The following is a 19,576-nucleotide window of genomic DNA, read 5'->3' as shown; positions in this document are numbered from 1 at the left end:
ACGGCCAGGGGTCCCTTTACCTTTACCTAAAATTCAAACTACACACATATGTGTTTCTCTCCCTCCTGCTGGATAAGCTGCTAATTCTTTGAATAGATAGCTCTTCGATTCTTCTCAGTCACCATGATGGGCTTAATGGCACTTACATTGCTTCTTTCCAGAACTGCAGCTCGCATGTTAGGAGGGCTGTTGTCACGTGTTTCTCTGCTGGCTGCTGCGGTCGCCATGGGAACAGGCCGGTGCGCTACTGCAAACGATGTCACTCCAACCACCACAGCAGTGAAGTTGGGGCAACGGCCGAGACGCATCTCTACCAGACATCGCCACCTCCTATCAACACTCGGGAGTGTGGGGCTGAGGAGCTTGTTTGTACTGTGGAAGCTGTTATCAGGTAACTCACAGCAGGCAGGTGAACACCCGGAAACCAAATCCTGCTCTTGTCTGTCCCATTCCCTCTTCCATCTGTGCATGGAAATCATTCTAAGCTCTTAGAGCTCAACATGGTAGCGGATGGCACTGTGGTCTAAACCACTGAGTCTCTTGGGCTTGCCGAACAGAAGGTCGGCGGTTCAAATCCCCACAACGGGGTGAACTCCCATTGCTCTGTCCCAGCTTCTGCCAACCTAGCAGTTCAAAAGCACACCAGTGGTTAATTCTGTGTCCAGGGCGGCTGTCTATCAGCTCCACCTGGTACACAGGCTGAGACCCTACCTGCCTGCGGACTGTCTTGCCAGAGTGGTGCATGCTCTAGTTATCTCCCGCTTGGACTACTGCAATGTGCCCTACATGGGGCTACCTTTGAAGGTGACCCGGAAACTGCAATTAATCCAAAATGCGGCAGCTAGACTGGTGACTGGGAGTGGCCGCCGGGACCACATAACACTGGTCCTGAGGGATCTGCATTGGCTCCCAGTACGTTTCCGAGCACAGTTCAAAGTGTTGGTGCTGACCTTTAAAGCCCCCAATGGCCTCAGCCCAGTATACCTGAAGGAGCGTCTCCACCCCCATCGTTCAGCCCGGACACTGAGGTCCAGCTCCAAGGGCCTTCTGGTGGTTTCCTCATTGTGAGAAGTGAGGTTACAGAGAACCAGTGGAGCCTGCCCTGTGGAATGCCCTCCCTTCAGATGTGAAGGAAATAAGCAGCTATCTTCTCTTTAAAAGACATCTGAAGGCAGCCCTGTTTAGGGAAGTTTTTAATATTTAATGCTGTATTGTTTTTAACACTTGATTGGAAGCCACCCAGAGTGGCTGGGGAAACTTAGCCAGATGGGCGGGGTATAAATTAATAATAATAATAATAATAATAATAATAATAATAATAATAATAATTAGGCAGGAGGGCAAACAGCATTTCTGTGTGCTCTGGTTTCCATCATGGTGTTCCGATGTGCCAGAAGTGATTTAGTCATGCTGGCCACATGACCTGGAAAGCTGTCTGTGGAGAAACGCTGGCTCCTTCGGCCTGAAAGCGAGATGAGCGCTGCACCCCATAGTCGCCTTTGACTGGACTTAACCGTCCAGGGGTCCTTTACCTTAAGCTGTCCCAAAATGTTGCTGGAGTTCAGCTTCCAGTAGCCCAAAGCTGCATGGCTAATGAGCAGGGGAGATGGGAGTTGTAGTCTGACAACATCCTGAGAGCGTCATGTTGGCTGCTATGCCTTCAGAACAAATGGGCAGCATCTCCTGATGCAGCAAAGCTTTTCAGCAGCCTAAACGCCACCATATAATTTATCCCCAGTATCCATATTTTGATTGTGCAGTGCTATTCTCTGCTTAACCCAATTATCCTTTCAAAGCTCAGCAGGAGGGAGGAGACTGGATAAACCCCACAAACTTCTTCCCTTGGGCTTCAGGCACTAATTTGTTTCATTTTATTTTTAATTCCTGCTATTTCACTTCAGCGGGTGCAAAATAACACTTAAGAAAAGAGAAGGAAATGTAGGTGCATTCTCGCTAATTAAAAAGTGTAAGAAAAGGGGGGAGGAAGTATGGTACCCAAAGTAGATAGGAGGTAACTGCTTCAGGAAACAATGAATTTAAGCAGCTGTTTCAGATGCCTGGAGAAGGGGAGGTGAGGAGAAGGAATTAATAAAGCCTTTGACTCTTGCAGTTTGTCAGTTTCAACTGCTGCTTTCCCTCATCCCTTTGAAGAAACAACTTGCAGGAAGCAATAAAATTAGAGCAGTGGCTTTTGGAATGAAAGTGAACATGAGGGGGAGGAGAACAGCCCTGCCCACGTGATTATGTCGCTCCCTCTGCAGGGATGAAACATAGCGAGAGAAGATGCGCAAACCAGGAAAATTGCCCTCCTGAAATGCGAGACATCAAGTGCTATTCAACTTGTAGTTTACAGCAGAAGATCAATTACTAACCAGCACTAGGAGCTTCCTGTCTAACAAACTGGTTTTCTTTCATTTCATGTGTTTCCATTTGTTGCATTGCTATTTTTAAATTTTATTTAAAGTAACGTATAAGAGGAGTTTCTCAGTTTATTACATTACACGTTGAATAGTTTAATTTGACATAATAATTCAATCCCTTCCCTTAGTGAGCTCAGGGCAGCCTATTTTTGCCTCACAACAACCCTTTGAGGTAGGTTCAGATCAGACAGAGAGTTCTCTGACTTAGTAGACCCATCAAAAGTAATAGGCCTAAGCTGGTCCTGGCCAACAAACGCTTGTTGATTCCAATGGGCCTGCTCTGAGTTCTGACTTAGTTGGATGCAACCCAGAGGGATCAAAGTAAAGGTAAAAGTAAAGGGACCCCTGACCATTAGGTCTAGTCGTGGCCGACTCTGGGGTTGCGGCGCTCATCTCGCTTTATTGGCCGAGGGAGCCGGCGTACAGCTTCCTGGTCATGTGGCCAGCATGACTAAGCCACTTCTGGTGAACCAGAGCAGCGCACGGAAACGCCATTTACCTTCCCGCCGGAGCAGTACCTATTTATCTACTTGCACTTTGACATGCTTTCGAACTGCTAGGTTGGCAGGAGCTGGGACTGTGCAACAGGAGCTCACCCCGTCGCGGGGATTCAAACTGCCGACCTTCTGATCAGCAAGCCCTAGGCTCTGTGGTTTAACCCACAGTGCCACCCGCTTCCCACTTTGTAAAGTAGATGTCTCCATAAAACAATTCATGGACAATAATACACCAGATGAGCTCCTACAGTTTGCAATGTAGCATAATCAAGGAATATATATGGCATAAGAACAGGTTACTTAATGGACTGCTTTTACTAATAATGAGGTTGCCCGGATCCTGAGATCAGCTTCAGAGGCCCTGCTTGTCAACCTGCCTATAAGATAATCAGAGACAAAGCTCCATGGTTATATAATTTCCTCCCAGATGTTATACATATGACACCATCAGTTCATGTTTTTAAGCAGACTCAGAAAAAATCCACTTTTAAAGCTGTGTTTTTTCTTGCAGCAGGGGTGGGAGACTTGTGGCCTTCCAGATTGTGGGATGTAAACACAGGAGCAGTCAATGACAACATTCCTAGAGTGTACATGTTAGAACATGGGGAGGGATGTCTGTCCAGCAAGCAGGTAAACTTCCTGGGGACGGACTTCCTCCGCATGTGACCAGAGGTGGGTGTGGCCTCACCTGTGCAGGTAATGATAAAAGCACAGGGCAGGCAGCCTCTCTTGCCTCTTGCCTCTTGCCTCTCTCTCTGCCATCTTCCTTCGATGAGGAAACATCTAAGGATGCCCTCTTGGCTCTCAGCCAAGAGAGGACAGTACTATCTTCCTATAAGTGCATGTTTCTAAGTGCATGTAACCTTTTTAAGCCTGCCTACCTTCTGGGATCATATTGTGAACAGAACGTGAGTAAACTCTTTTATACTTTTATAAAGACTGTGTCGTGTCTTGTATTTTAAGAGGGAACAAAAGGGGAAATTACCAGAGTAATTATTATAGAGGTTCTAGCGAACCTGTGCAAGCGTTACCGTTGCGAACTTAAAGGGGAATGTCTATAAACTCTGCTGATATTTTGGGAACTTGTTAGTACAAGTTGGATAAGGATATAATTAGTCAATATATCCTCTCCTGCACCCCAGAACATTCCCACAAAGGGTTATTGGCCCCAGTATTGTATATTTCTGCGTATTTTTGAAGGATTGCGTTGGATTGTGATTTTGAGTTGAGTAGTATTTTTCTGAGTTAACTTCCTGGTAAGCACATGGTCCTTTGTTCCATTGTGCAGTGGGGATTAAGCACCCCCCCCCTTCCCTCAGAGTTCACAGTGACCCAAGGCAGTGAAGAATTGTTTTGTATTTTGAGATTTTTGAGATTTTGATTTTAAAATTTTGAGAAATTTTGAAATTTTGAAGAATTTTCAAATTTTTGGATTTTAAGATGGCTAGAGCAGCTTTTGATAGTGATGCAAAGCTAGGAATGCCTGTGCTGAATGAACACAATTTCATGCACTGGAAGCAGCGCTTGATAGCATGTTTAGATTATAAGCACATTTTGGAAGCTTTAAACCCTCAACCTATGGGATCGTCTGAGGAAGCTTTAGCCAAGATAAGTGCTTGGAAATGCATGAACAGCGAAGCTAGACACATAATTTTGAGTGGACTTCGTGATGAGCAGCTATCATTAATAAATAGTACAGATGATGCATCTCAAATCTTAAGAGATATTGAGCGCGTGTATGGAGAATCTAGCATAAACTGCTTCAGAAACTTGGTGTGTAAATTAACCAGAGTGAGGATGAATTCAAAAGAGGAATTCACAGAGCACATCAACAAGTTCACTGAGATTATTCAGAGAATTGATTTGACTCCCAAAGCTTTTGATGAAGATACAAAGATAGCATTTTTGTTGTCATCACTTGGACCACGCTTTAGCGCATTTGTAAGTTTGATGGATCATAGACAAGGTCTGACTTTTAAAGACTTGATTGGTTATTTAAAAGAAGAATGCAGAGATAGAGCTGAATCTCCAGTGAGAAATGCTAGAAGCAAGGACAGCAGTTATGCATCTAGGCAATGTACAAAGTCCAAAGAGATGCCTAAGAAAGTGATTTGTTTCAACTGTAACAAAGAAGGACACATTGCAAAGAATTGCAAGGCTCCTAAAGCCAAGAAACCCCACCCCTTTCAGCCAAAAGGGGAAAAGAAGGGGAAATGCGAATGCACATGGCTACTGCAAGAAAGGAATTTAACTGTCCAGAATCGTGAGAATAGACGTAATAAATGGATAATTGATTCAGGTGCCAGCTCACATTTTTCATATAAAAAGGACTATTTTAATGAGATAAATGATGAAGAAGGATCTGAAATTGAGATTGCAGATGGCAACATTGTTAAAGCAAAAGGTGCAGGTTCCATGAGTCTGAAATGCAATATAAACAATGAATGCATTGAGAACACAATCTCTAGAGTTTTGTATGTTCCAGAGCTGAGCTGCAATTTAATCAGCGTGTCCACTTTGGACAAGAAAGGTTTCCAGATCACATTTGGAAATGGAGAATGTAAAGTGACTAGAAATGGCAAAGTGTTTGCTCAAGCAAAGCTAATCAATGGTGTATATGAGCTTGATGTTTCAGAGAATCAGTCTGCAAAAGTGGCACATTCCAGCCAGAAGGATGAAGCAGATCTGGACCTATGGCACAGAAGGCTTGGACATAGAGACACCAACGTCATTCTGGATCTACAGAAAAGAGATCTTGTAAGAGGTTTGCAGGTAAAGCAGAGCAACAAAGCTCCAGCAAAGTGCATAAGCTGTATTACTGAGAAGGCTGTAAAACCTTCATTTCCACGTTGTGCAGAACAAAGAAGCAACAAAGTGCTTGACATAGTGCACACTGACATATGTGGACCCATGAATGTTCCCTCACTGGGAAAGAATAGATATATTTTAATATTTCTGGATGACTTTTCAAGATTTTGTGTTGTGTATTTCCTCAAAGAGAAGAGTGAGACAGTGGACAAGCTCCAGGAATACATTGCCATGGTCAAGAATAAATTCCAAAGAGCTCCAGCTGTGCTAATGAGCGACAATGGAGGTGAGTACTGCTCAAATGAAATGCAGGCTCTCCTGGCCAAGGAAGGAATTGCACATGTAACCACAATTCCTTACACACCACAGCAGAATGCCATAGCTGAGAGAAAGTTTAGGTCCATTATGGACATGACAAGGTGCATGCTAAAGGATGCATGTTTGCCACAGAAGCTGTGGGCCGAAGGAGTGTACACGTCGGTCTATTTGCAGAATAGACTGCCAACTAAAGGTGCAGAGCGCACACCATTTGAACTTTGGCATGGGAAAGCTCCCAATCTGTCGCACATACGTGTGTTTGGAAGTCCGTGTTACTTCCACGTGCCCAAGGAACACAGACACAAGCTTGACTCCAGGGCAAAAGCAGGTATCCTTGTGGGATATGCCTCTGGAGGCAAAGGATACAGAATTATGGACTTACAAACTGGTAAGACAAATGCATACCATGCGGTTTATTTTGATGAATATGGAAAAGTAGACACTAAGAACACTGTTGTGGATTCTTCAGATGAGTCAGAAAGGACTCAAGAGTTTGTATATTTCCCTTTTGAGACCCCACAAAGTACTAATCTGCCTTCGAGTGTTACAGCGCCCCCTACAGGCGACGCACCAGAAGACGCAGAGGACCAGAACCCTGGCGGCACCAGAGACGAAGATGAGGACTCAGATGGGGACATGCCTGCGTTGGAGGAGGATGAGGAAGCTGATGCGGTCCCAGAACCAGAGGTCAGACGCTCGTCCAGAACCAACAAAGGTGTCCCACCATTACGGTTGTCCTACTTTGCAGGGTCGGCGTTTCCACAGGAACCTTCCACTTGGGAAGAGATACAGGAGATGCCAGCTGCAGAAGCCAGTCTCTGGAGGAAGGCCGCACAGGAGGAGATGGATGCACTGCATCAGAACAAGACCTGGACACTCACTGAGCTGCCTCCCGGTAAGAAGGCCATTGGGAGTAAATGGGTTTTCAAGGTTAAGAAGGGGTCAGAAGGAGAAGTGCAGCGCTACAAAGCTAGACTTGTAGCACAGGGATTTTCACAGCGTTTTGGTGAAGACTATGATGAAGTTTTTGCACCAACCGTAAGGTACAGCAGCGTAAGAATGCTTTTAAGCATTGCAGCCTCCAAGAAAATGAGAGTGAAACACATAGACATTGCTACCGCTTTTCTACACGGGCAGATTTCTGAAGAAATCTATATGAAACAGCCCAAAGGTTTTGTAAAACCACATGAGGCACATTTAGTGTGCAAACTCCAGAAAGGACTTTACGGACTTAAACAGGCTGCTAGAGCCTGGAACCAGAAGTTGCATAAAATGCTGATGCAACTTGGGTACAAGCAAGGCGACGCTGATAAGTGCTTGTACAGTAAGTCAAATAATGGACAATTCTCATATATCTTAGCTTTTGTTGATGACCTGATTATTGCCACAGCAAGTGAGAAAGACTATACACAGATAGTAAAACACCTTAGCAAAGAGGTGGAGGTCAAGGAGCTAGGAGATGTCCAGTACTACCTCGGGATCCAGGTGGAAAGAGAAGAGGACGGCTCATTTCTTCTCAGCCAAAGACAGAAGATCCACGAGCTAATTGAGCACATGCAGATGCAAGACGCACATCCAGTCGCTACACCGATGGCTACTGACTTCCTGAAGAATCAGCAGGATTCGAAGCAGTTGCCAGACAACAATGACTACAGGTCGGCGATTGGTAAACTTTTGTATTTAGTTACCACATGTAGACCTGACTTAGCAAATGCTGTGGGGATTCTTAGCAGAAAAGTGAATTCTCCCACTGAGCATGATTGGGCAGGTGTAAAGAGGGTGGTGCGATATTTGAAGGGTACCATGAATTGTAAATTAAGGTTACCAGCCGTCAGAGACCCTAAGTTGGTTGGGTATACTGATGCGGATTGGGCTGGGGATAATGCTGATTATAAATCAACAAGTGGTCATGTTTTCATGTTTGGTGATGGACCTGTTTCATGGGGCAGTTATAAACAGAGCTGTGTAGCATTATCTTCCACAGAATCAGAATACGTTGCAGCAACAGAAGCCTGCAGAGAGATCGCCTGGCTTGATCAACTCATAAAGGACTTTGGGTTGGTGAGAAAAGGGCCTGTCAGCTTGCTAGAGGACAATCAAAGTTGCCTGAAGCTGACGCAGAGTGAGAAGTTCCTGGCCAGAACAAAACACATTGGGGTTAAATACCACTACATACGCCAGATGATCCAGGATGGACTTGTGGAACTATCCTACTGCAGCACCCAAGAGATGACTGCTGACATCCTGACGAAACCCCTACCAAGAGAGAGTTTCCAGAATCTACGTGTCAAGCTGGGACTCTGGGTGGTTGAATAAAGTTGTTTATGTTTTGTGTATGTTGTATTGCCTGAGAAGGGGTATGTGGGATGTAAACACAGGAGCAGTCAATGACAACATTCCTAGAGTGTACATGTTAGAACATGGGGAGGGATGTCTGTCCAGCAAGCAGGTAAACTTCCTGGGGACGGACTTCCTCCGCATGTGACCAGAGGTGGGTGTGGCCTCACCTGTGCAGGTAATGATAAAAGCACAGGGCAGGCAGCCTCTCTTGCCTCTTGCCTCTTGCCTCTCTCTCTGCCATCTTCCTTCGATGAGGAAACATCTAAGGATGCCCTCTTGGCTCTCAGCCAAGAGAGGACAGTACTATCTTCCTATAAGTGCATGTTTCTAAGTGCATGTAACCTTTTTAAGCCTGCCTACCTTCTGGGATCATATTGTGAACAGAACGTGAGTAAACTCTTTTATACTTTTATAAAGACTGTGTCGTGTCTTGTATTTTAAGAGGGAACAAAAGGGGAAATTACCAGAGTAATTATTATAGAGGTTCTAGCGAACCTGTGCAAGCGTTACCGTTGCGAACTTAAAGGGGAATGTCTATAAACTCTGCTGATATTTTGGGAACTTGTTAGTACAAGTTGGATAAGGATATAATTAGTCAATATATCCTCTCCTGCACCCCAGAACATTCCCACACAGATGGTGTTGGACTACAACTCCCATCACCCCTGACCATTAGCTGTGCTGGTTGGGGCTGATGGAAGTTGTAGTCCAACAACATCTGGATGGCTACTGGCTCCCCATCCCTGTCTTTGAAGATTTATATTGGCGATAATTCGAAAGTGTCTTAATTTGTTTTTAGTAAATTTTTCAGTAAGGGTGTGCTGGTGGTCCATGAATTATCTTAGAGACTGCTCCTTTAAATTGCTGCTTTTCTTGAAACATGATACTGTATACACTGGAATTTTATTTTTTTATAGAAGGTGCCTTGTGAGGAGGGGTTTGCCATAAAATCAAAGGCAACAGGGAAAAAAAAAATAATAAATGTGGGGCCTTGTGCACAGCTGTATTTTTGGCATCTGTTTAGAGACACCTGATGTTGTTGTTTAGCTTGCTGAAAGAGGCTGAACTCCACGCAGAGCAACGGGAGTATGAGCTGAATCGCAGGAGACAGCTGGGCTTATCCTCTTCACATCATTCTTTGGACAACACAGACTTTGATAACAAAGATGATGACAAGAACGACCAGCGCCTTCTGAGCCAGTTTGGAATTTGGTTTTTGGTGAGTTTCTTTTGCTTTTCCCGTTCTTCTTCTTCTTTGGATTCTAAAGAGATTACTATAATATAATAATTTACTGCAGAGCTACATAGTCTAGAAAAGCAGATATGAAGCAGACTTTGTGTAATTTTCCAGAGTCACTTCTCAAACAGGTTTTGTAGGTTATGGAAATAATTAATAATAATAATAATAATAATAATAATAATAATAATAATAATTTATACCCCACCCATCTGGCTGGGTTTCCTTCTAACAAAAGATTAAAATACAATATTCCGTCAAACATTATAAGCTTCCCTAAACAGGGCTGCCTTCAGATGTTTTCTAAAAGTCTGGTAGTTGTTTTTCTCTTTGACATCTGGTGGGAGGGCATTCCACAGTGTGGGTGCCATTACCGAGAAGGCTACAAAACCTGCAGAACTTACTTGATCTGAGACCTTAGCAGGGCCAGGAGGGTTTAAGTGGGTCTGTTGCTTCTTTGTTTAACATTCACATACTGCTTTTCCAAGTAGTGCTGCACAAGCTTGATATCAGCCTTGTCGCTCCTCGTGGTCTTTTCCAAAGACTTTCCACTTGCACACATCCTAACACATCTCTTTCCTCCCACTGCAATGAGGGTGATTGCAAGAGAGAGCTGGAACTTACTCTGACTTTTGAACAAAACATGTTTTCCAGGTAAGCCTTTGCACCCCAAGCGAGAACACCCCCACAGAGAGCTTGGCTCGGCTTGTGAGCATGGTCTTCCAGTGGTTCCATTCCACGGCCTACATGATGGATGACGAAGTTGGCAGCCTGGTGGAGAAACTCAAGCCCCAGTTTGTCACCAAATGGCTGAAGACAGTGTGCGATGTCCGGTTTGATGTCATGGTGATGTGCCTCCTTCCTAAACCGATGGAGTTTGCACGGGTGAGGAGTCTGCCCATGTTTTCTTCTGTCAGTAGCTTGTTGTGAACTGAGTTCTGAATGGAGGTTGACCCACTGGGGAGAATGGAGCATTGCCTTGTCAACCTCGCTCTTCTCCCAGCCAATCTCCTGCCCTACCTCCTTTTTTTCCTGGAGGGTGGCACTACGAGCTGTCATTCAGCACCTCCTTAATCTCGGTGTTGCCTTTCTGGAACTCAACAGGGAGGGGGAGAGGGCAAATCAAGAACGAGCTCCACCTACTCATGGCCTCTCTACCTTCCGTCCTCCAAGTACCAGTGGGCACAAGCCATCACTAGCTCTTTGGGCCACCTCAAATTGCAGTGTTTAGCTTCACTTTAATTGTTCTTGCTATAGGAGAGAAGAAAATATACTGTTGTTGATTATTCAGTAGTGTTTCATGACTGCGTGGTGCCATGTATGTGTTGGGCTGTTTTGAAGGGGGAGGGAAAGAGTCCTTAATGAAGTCTTTCCCCCCTATAAATTCCCTTAGGTGGGTGGATACTGGGACAAGTCCTGCAGCACAGTGACGCAGTTGAAGGAAGGTCTGAACCGGATCCTGTGCTTAATTCCGTACAATGTAATCAACCAACCTGTGTGGGATTGCATTATGCCAGAATGGCTGGAAGCCATCAGGACTGAGGTGCCAGACAATCAGCTGAAGGAGTTCAGGGAGGTATTAAGGTAAGTAGGAGGATGTGGAAGCTTTCCAACTCTTGGTGGAGGCTTCTGTGCATGTGTCAATCAAATTGCAGAGGGGGAAAAATGGCACCTGGGCTTTCGAAAATAGAACGCCAAAGTTAGTTACTCTTTAAAGGTAAAGGTACCCTTGACCGTTAGGTCCAGTTGCGGACGACTCTGGGGTTGCAGCGCTCATCTCGCTCTATAGGCCAAGGGAGCAAGCGTTTGTCCACAGATAGCTTCCGGGTCATGTGCCCAGCATGACTAAGCCTCTTCTGACTAAGCCTCTTCTGGCAAACCAGAGCAGCTCACGGAAACGCCGTTTACCTTCCCGCCGGAAGGTAAGCACTTGACGTGCTTTTGAACTGCTAGGTGGGCAGGAGCTGGGACCAAACAATGGGAGCTCACCCCATTGCGGAGATTCGAACTGCCAACCTTCTGATCAGCCAGCCCTAGGCTCTGTGGTTTAACCCACAGCACCACCCGCGTCCCATAGTTACTCTTTAGTCCATTGTATTTATATATGTTGCTTCACACATCTGGAGGCACCCTGAAGCAGCTTGTAATGTGGAAGATGGAATACTTTAAGCTTCCAATCCATCAGTTGTGAAATTTGGGGTGCTCATTACTTCTCAACCATTGAGTGAAGCACCGGTGGTTTCTTTTCAATAAGTGGGAGATTTGATTTGGGCCAGTGCTCAAATTATAGGTGAATCAGAGGGTCCTTGGTCCTGTTCACTACTTTTGATGTTTTTTTCTGTAGTCATAAAGGTCTACAAATGGGCCATGGTTTTAAAATTGAAGGGAGACAGGGTTGGCGGTTCATGATTAACCTGATTAATCTGATGATTGTTGTATATGGATGAGTATATGGTTTTCAAATTGTATTATGCTATTTTTGCAATCTGCCCTGGATTTTACTGTGGAGGGCAGGCAAGAAATATTATATTTAATTCTGGGTTTTACTATTGTTTGAAGGGAACATTAGACACACAGGTCCCGCTTTATGAAAATTCGCTCTGCGAAAATTCACTTATCTGAACATAAGGTATTAGTACCCAAACCTTACTGTGAGCACCACAGATTCAGTTACCTGGACAGAAAGCATGCTTTCCCTTCTTGTTTGCCTCTTGCTGGTAAGCTGAGGGAGGGGGGAGAGACTGGACAAATCAGAGATCATTTTTGTCTGGGTTTCCCCTGCTTTGGTGAGGGTGTGTGTGTGTCAAAATTCTATGGTTGGGAATGTATTAGAAATTTCCCCATAGGAATCAGTGGAAAGTGTTGACTTGTTATGCAAACACTTACCTAAGGAACGAATTTCAGAGAACGCATTGTGTTTGTAAAGCAGAGCCAGCAGGTATTTTATTTCATATAGCAGTAAACTATATTGAGAGGCACCTTTGCCTGAAGGCCATTTATAGGTTTGACAAACAAACAAATGCATATCTGAAGAAGTGTGCATGCACACGAAAGCTCATACCAATAAAAAACTTAGTTGGTCTCTAAGGTGCTACTGGAAGGAATTTTTTTATTTTGTTTAAACAAATACAAAGGTTTCATTCTTCTCACGTTATGTACAACTTTTGGTCTTTTGTGAAAAGAGCTTGCGAGAAGAACTTACTGATAAGCCTTTTTGTCTTTTGTGCTTTGTAGCAAAATGTTTGATATTGAGCTGTGCCCGCTCCCTTTTTCCATGGAGGAGATGTTTGGCTTCATAAGCTGTCGGTTTACGGGATACCCTTCTTCTGTACAAGAGCAGGCTTTACTCTGGCTTCATGTAAGTGCTCCCCCTTCATTCCTATGATCAGGTCAACGTTGTCTCTGTACCAACAGGATTATAATAATCCACTAACCCTCATAGTTAAACATACTTACCATCGTTAGTGGCGCCCTCCCTGTGGAACGTCCTCCCATCAAATCTCAAGGAGATAAAGAACTATAGAAGGCATCTGAAGGCAACCCTGTATTGGGAGGTTTTTAAAGTTTGACGTTTTATTATGTTTTTATTGTTTTGCTGGAAGCCGCCCAGAGCGGCTGGGGAAACCCAGCCAGATGGGTGGGGTATAAATAATAAAATAATTATCATTATTATTTTATTAACACTCTGTTAGCAGCAGCATGGCTTTTATGTACCAGTATTTCTTGGATTTTTGGCCTGCCTTCCCAAGCAGAGATTTGGTCTGCTTTGTAAACCCATTGCTGTTTTTTGGGGGGGGGGGGTAGCAGGGCCTGCCTGCTCACAAGGCATGCTGAGGCAGCTTCCTCGGGTGGCAGAACCCCCAGAGACAGTGTCCCCCCGCAGCCTTGCTGCTGGCAGAGAAGTGGTGACAGCAGCTTCTGGTTATATCTTGCAGGTGCCACCATGTGGCCTGAGTAAGCGAGGCTTCGACAGGGGTGAGCCAGTGGGGCGGCACATCCCGCTTCTCCCCTGGCAGTGAAACAGTGTTAGAATTCCTGCTCCATGATTGCAGTCATGGGATTGTTGTCTTTCACCTGATGGTGTTTGTTTTGACTCCACAGAGTGGGAAGTGGTGGAGACAGGATGTTTGTGTTACTGTGTTCTGTGAAGTGGGACTATTGTCCTTTGTTCTTTTACTCTTTGCTGTCTGATGCTAGAGAGAGAGGGAGCCATGTTGCAGTGCTCCGTATTTGTTTATATGTAAATAAAGTAGATTAGCCAAAATTCTGAGTTGCCGAGGTCTGTTACTCTTGATGCACAAACTCTGCAGATCCCTAAGTGTGCCGGTGTCTGTTGGCATCGGTCGCTGTGAAGTTCAGGTGGAAGAAAGCTTTTGAAGCTCTCGAACAATCGACCAAGAGGGAGAGAACATGCCAATCGGACATGTGTCTCTGCCAGGGTCCTACTCGAGTGTAGGCTGAGCTCCTGACAAACAGGTCATGCTGCTTCTGGGTGGTAAGAGCTTGCTGTAAGCGAAGCATGTGCCTGTGAGCCAGGAAGAAAAGTCGACTTCAGATCTCAAGAGCTATAAGCAGCATTGTCAGGGACTGGACTGAGGGGGGTGAGACGGAGGAGGAATGGTGGCGACCATCCCCCCTCCTCCTGAAGCTTCCAAAGAAGAGGAAGGCAGTATCAAATTACAGCAGTGGTGTGAGGAAGGTCACCTCATGGACAGGTGAACAGAAGAGTTGGGAGGTGCTGGGAGAAGAGAAGGAGCCAGAGCCAGAGCTGCCAGCTGACATGTTATCACTGGAGAGCATTTCTGACCCCATCTCCCAGAACATGGCGTGCATTGAAAGTGGAAGAGCAAAGGACTCAGAGACAGTTAGCCCCTGGCGGCCATCTTAAGGGGAAGTGCTGTTGCTAGGAAGGGAGGGGGGAGGAACTCAGTTGGAGCAATGCCATTAACCCAAGAGGCAGCGTACAGAGGCCTCTCACTGTGAATATCGAATAAAGACTCGGTAAGAGCTTCCTTGTCTACTTCCTTGGCTGTCTGCCGTGAGAGGGGGGAGGATCAGAATTCACTGAAACCTGACAAGCATGTTGAGATTCTAGCATTGCAGGGAGATGGACTAGATGACTCTCAGGGTCCCTTCCAACTCTATGATTCTAAGTCACTACCCTTCAGTTTTGTTACCTCCTCTTCCACAATATGGGGATAATACAGCCTTAGGCTGTGTACACAATACAGCTTCATCTGGACCCAGTGCACTCCAGCCCCTGGTGTTGAAAGCCATGTATGCATGATATTATCACACTAGGCAGCTGCAGATGAACCCAAATGCTCCATTTTTAACTCCCAACAGCTTCTGAAAGTGGGTCAAAACTTACAGAGGTCCCTAACCAGGGATTTTTTTTCACTGTAACTCAGTTCTGGCACTTCTCAGGTGGGCACCAATGCCATTATAAGAGAACAAGGGAGGCATTCATGGTGAGTTCTGGCACCTCTTTTTGGGAAAATGGCACTCCCCTACGTTAAATGCCTGCTTAAGTTCACTGTTCATTTTGGCCTAGTGCTAATATTAGCATTCACTGCATTTTGGGTCTGATCTGAGAACTCATTCTCTCTCTCTCTCTCTCTCTCTCCTCTCTCTCTCTCTCTCTCTCTCTCTCTTAGGTGTTGTCTGAATTAGACATTGTGGTCCCTCTTCAGCTACTGATCAGTATGTTTTCTGATGGGGTTAATTCTGTAAAAGAGCTGGCAAATCAGAGGAAATCAAGAGTAACGGAACTAACTGGGAACCTTGCAGCTCGAAGGGTAATTCATTACCAGATGACTTTTATGATAAGAGGGAAAAGCATGTCTCACCTCTTTTGGCAAAGGCAGCTGGTGAAATCCAGCGAAAACGTAGTGTGTTGTTTTCTAAACTCCACTGAATTCAGTGACACAAGAGTGTGTAGCGTTTGAAACTGAACACACTTACTGAGAAGTAAACCATGGTGAACCTGGTGGGGCTTAATTGCATGTACAGATGTGTTTATGATCAGAGCCAAAGTTGGATGTGATTTCATCCTCTGCAGTTTTATGTTGTAAACCACCTTGTGATCTTCAGACGAAAGGCAGTATATAAATGTAATAAGTTTTTAAAGACTTTTCTGCGAATGTTTTTTTTTTTTAATTTAAAAAAATGTAAATGGTAGGTGCATTGAGTGGTTTCAACCTTTTGCCACTTGCTGGGGTTCCATTCTGGAGTGCCCTATTTCCCCAACCCCTGCTATTTGCATAGGGAAGGAAATCTGTTTGTGTGAATGGGAGCTTTCTTCTCAATACAAAAAGCATGTGCCTAGCGCCCAATCCGTTGGGATCACAGTGGGTAGTAAAGGGTTAAACTCTCCCTCTACCAGGTTCCCCATTGGGACCAGGTACTCTGAGCTTGCTGTTTACTTAAAAACATTCAAGCAGTTTCTAATTGTGTGAATGGTGTCCCACATCTTACTTGACCCTCAGTCACATCATTCTAACATGAGTTAAGTCAGAGCACCTATATTTCTCTGTATTATGCCTGTGAACAGTTTCGTTTTAAGAAATACTTCATCAATCCCAGTAAGACATTTTTAAACCACTTTGTAGATCTTAACTCATGTGCAGCTTGGTCAATAGCAGGTAATAATGATGATCTCCATGCTGTTTTTTGTTTTTAAAAAGATTTTGCTCCATAGAAGCCTGCCGTTAAATGCACAGAAGCAAGGCAGGGCATTTCTCCCAAATTATTTGACGACCCTACTTTAAATGAACTACCTCCTTGTTTCTATGGCAAAATGTTGATGTGTTTGCTTCATGCTAGTCAGTCCACAAGAGCTTAGCATTGATTTTGTGCATGTTGGGTTCTTCATACTTCTCTAGGTGAGCATTGCCTCTGATCCGGGGCACAGAGTTCAGCATAATACTCTGAGCCCGTTCCCAAGCCCATTTCAGAGTCCTTTTCGCAGCCCCATGCGAAGCCCCTTCCGTAGTCCTTTCAAGAACTTCGGGCACCCAGGAGGAGGAGGAGGAGGAGGAGGAGGAGGAGGAGGGAGGGCTATTGACTTCGACTGCGACGATGAAGAAATGAATCTGAATTGTTTCATCCTGATGTTCGACCTCATCTTGAAGCAGGTGACAATGCAAAAGAGAATTCTGGCATTTTAAATGAGGCCGGAAATAAAGCTCCAGAGTGATGCATGAGTTTCTGGTGGGCTATCTAATAACGCTGTTGTTGTTTATAAATGTTATACATGGGAACCATGCAATATCCAAGAGTGCGAGTCACTTGTGATGCTTGGTTCTGCATTTGCACAATGAGATTTTGGATGCATAGAATAGTCTCAGCTTGTTTTCCGAGATCTGATTTGCAAAGAGAGGAACACATATTAGTGTAATGGGTGGCCCAGGAAGTTGCAGCATTCCTTGTTACCTAATCCATGTTTATGTAAGTAGCAAACAATGTAGCCCAAAAAAAGTGAGAACCTGGTAAAATTGGACTTCACAAGGTTGTGGATGCATTTCTTCCCACTTGAAGTTGGTGCGGCTTTGGGACAAAGCAAATCAGATCACATGCTGCTAACCCAGGACCTAAGCTTCCTATTCTCTACTCTCATTATTTGCTGTTATTCGGGCGATCTTCTCCAGCCTCACATTTTGTAGACTGGTTAGAGAACCTGCGGCACACCAGCCACCTCTGAACTCAAACTCCCCTTAGCCCCTGCCAGTATGGCCAGCAGTTAGGGATGTTGGGGGCAACATCTGGAGGCCCCAGATCACCCACACCTGCTTTATTCCCCTGATAGAGATTGTTTACTTTCAACAGCAGCTTGGCAAGAAGAATTTCAACAGTTGCAGTTTTTCCTGGTATGGAGGAGTAGTGATTTTCACCTGTTGACTTCTGCCTCTTACGCAGGTGTTTTGAAGGCATGGAACATCTGTCTTTCTTTTTAAAAAAGAAAATAAGTAGCCTGGGAGGTGCTTGCTTATAGATTTTGTCTTATGCCAATAGCATGTGTTTCAGTTGCTTCGATAATTATGCTCCTTAAAACTTGCTTTTCAGATGGAATTGCAAGATGATGGCATTACCCTGGGTTTAGAGAACAGCATATCCAAAGACATAATTTCTATCATCAACAATGTGTTCCAAGCCCCCTGGGGTGGCTCTCATACCTGTCAAAAAGACGAGAAGGCCATTGAATGCAACCTGTGTCAGTCCAGTATCTTGTGCTATCAGCTGGCTTGTGAGTTGCTGGAGAGACTAGCCCCCAAAGAAGAAATCCGGCTAGTGGTAAGCGATAAACAAATGTGCAACAAACAGCGCACACTACCCTCAAGCAACACCTCTTGTTTGTACCTGTTGTAGACTCAGGGATGCTTTGCATATTGCCTGGATGGAAAAATGCATGCGTTTAAGTGTGTAGAAACCACTTACTTTTGCCTGGCTAGAACGGAGCCTATTGTACAAAGTTAAGAGTTGCAGCCATTGCTCTCCTTGCTTTTGCCTCTGCCCTGTCCACCCCCAGAACGTGGCTCCTGGAAGGTTGCCAACCAGCGAATGTGGCCCTTGGGCTATAAAAGGTTCCCTGCTGTCAGGGAACTGCCATCGGAGAGTCAGGTGGTGGAAGGGCTCAAGGAGGCTAGGAGACCCTCGGATGCTGAGGAAGGAACCAGCAGGGGGAGAGGGAGAGTTCCTGCAGAAACTCAGTCGGAGGAATGGCTCCAAGATACTTCCAGTGAGCACAGCGGGGAGGTCTCAGGACCTCCGCTGGGGACGCCTACTCCGCGCAGGAAACTGTCACGCAGAGAATCCAGAAGGAGAGTTTCCGTTAAGGAACTCTTATGTTGGCGTAAATTCCGGAAGCGCCCACTGACGGATTCTGCCAGCGATTGAGGTAGCCATGCACCCATGGCTCCGCGGACTGGGAGAGTTTAGAAACTGATTGCAGAGCCTGGAGGGCTTAAACGCTTATGCATGAGTAGCCCCCTAATCCCATAACACCTGCATAACCACCCTGCTCTGGCTGGCCGAGGAGCCATGCGCACAATTATGAGTGTGGGGTTCTTCCCTTGATGCAGACACCAGGACTGCCTTTTCATAGCGCCATCAGAAATTAGCAGTTGCACCAGTCAGGCTCTGGGAAAGGACAGCATGGCAGGGAATCAGTTCAATTTCTCCCACTTCCTGCTCCCCCCTGCAACGATTGCTGATTTTTTGATAGGGCAGCACACATGGATAGACCTTAACCCTGATACTGAATCCTGGCTTGCTTGCCTGGTTTAGTACAGTTGCCGAATGCCTTGGAACTGGTACGTTTCGGCTCCCAAACGGTTGGAAAGTGGAAGTGAGTATTCCGGTTTTTGAACGATTTTCGGAAGCCGAACATCCGGTGCTGCTTCCATGGCTTCCGATTGGCTAAAGGACACTCCTGCAGCCAATCGGAAGCTGTGTCTTGGTTTTTGAACAGTTCCAGGAGTCGAACGGACTCCCAGAATGCATTCTGTTCGAGAACCAAGGTACGATTGTATTTAGTAAATACAACACAGAAGTAAAATTAAACCAAATCTGTTGTCTGTTGATTCATCTTAAGATGTCTTAAGATGTCTTGCTAAGGAATGCTTGATCTAAGAACATGTGAATGTAGGCATCTGAAAATCAACGTCACTCCATATTTGGTTTTTGAAGGAACCTACAGATAATCTGGAGGACAGTCTTCTAGATTCTAGACCTGAGTTCATTATAGGAATTGAAGGGGAAGCAGAGAACAAATCAGCATCGAAGCATGGAGAAAACCCAGGAAATCACACAGAGACAACGGAAAACACAGGTAAACTGGAGATGAGCAACAGTGTTTCAAAACTTTACAACCGCCTGGATTTTATGATGGCCACCAAATCTAGTGCTTGTTTGATGGGATGAATTCAAACTCTTTCAATACATCCATGCCATATATT

At 45.1% G+C, this 19,576-nt stretch overlaps 1 protein-coding gene across 7 annotated transcripts in view; it reads left to right on the top strand.

Moving 5' to 3' along the window:
• The window catches only part of UNC79 (unc-79 homolog, NALCN channel complex subunit), a 131,500-nt gene that overhangs the window by 38,659 nt on the left and 73,265 nt on the right, over positions 1-19,576 (top strand). For all 7 annotated transcript variants that reach the window (XM_081857342.1, XM_081857343.1, XM_081857340.1 and 4 more), the window contains 9 exons: positions 162-391; positions 9,431-9,602; positions 10,275-10,505; positions 11,014-11,204; positions 12,855-12,978; positions 15,278-15,418; positions 16,505-16,756; positions 17,685-17,912; positions 19,308-19,449. In XM_081857342.1, the coding sequence (XP_081713468.1) occupies positions 162-391; positions 9,431-9,602; positions 10,275-10,505; positions 11,014-11,204; positions 12,855-12,978; positions 15,278-15,418; positions 16,505-16,756; positions 17,685-17,912; positions 19,308-19,449 (1,711 nt within the window). The remainder of the gene's footprint in view (positions 1-161; positions 392-9,430; positions 9,603-10,274; positions 10,506-11,013; positions 11,205-12,854; positions 12,979-15,277; positions 15,419-16,504; positions 16,757-17,684; positions 17,913-19,307; positions 19,450-19,576) is intronic.

Source organism: Podarcis erhardii (assembly GCF_964252035.2).
Source record: "Podarcis erhardii genome assembly, chromosome: 1".
In the NCBI taxonomy this organism is placed as follows: domain Eukaryota; kingdom Metazoa; phylum Chordata; class Lepidosauria; order Squamata; family Lacertidae; genus Podarcis; species Podarcis erhardii.
Note: the sequence above shows the minus strand (reverse complement) of the source record. Positions and strands in the feature narration are given on the sequence as shown.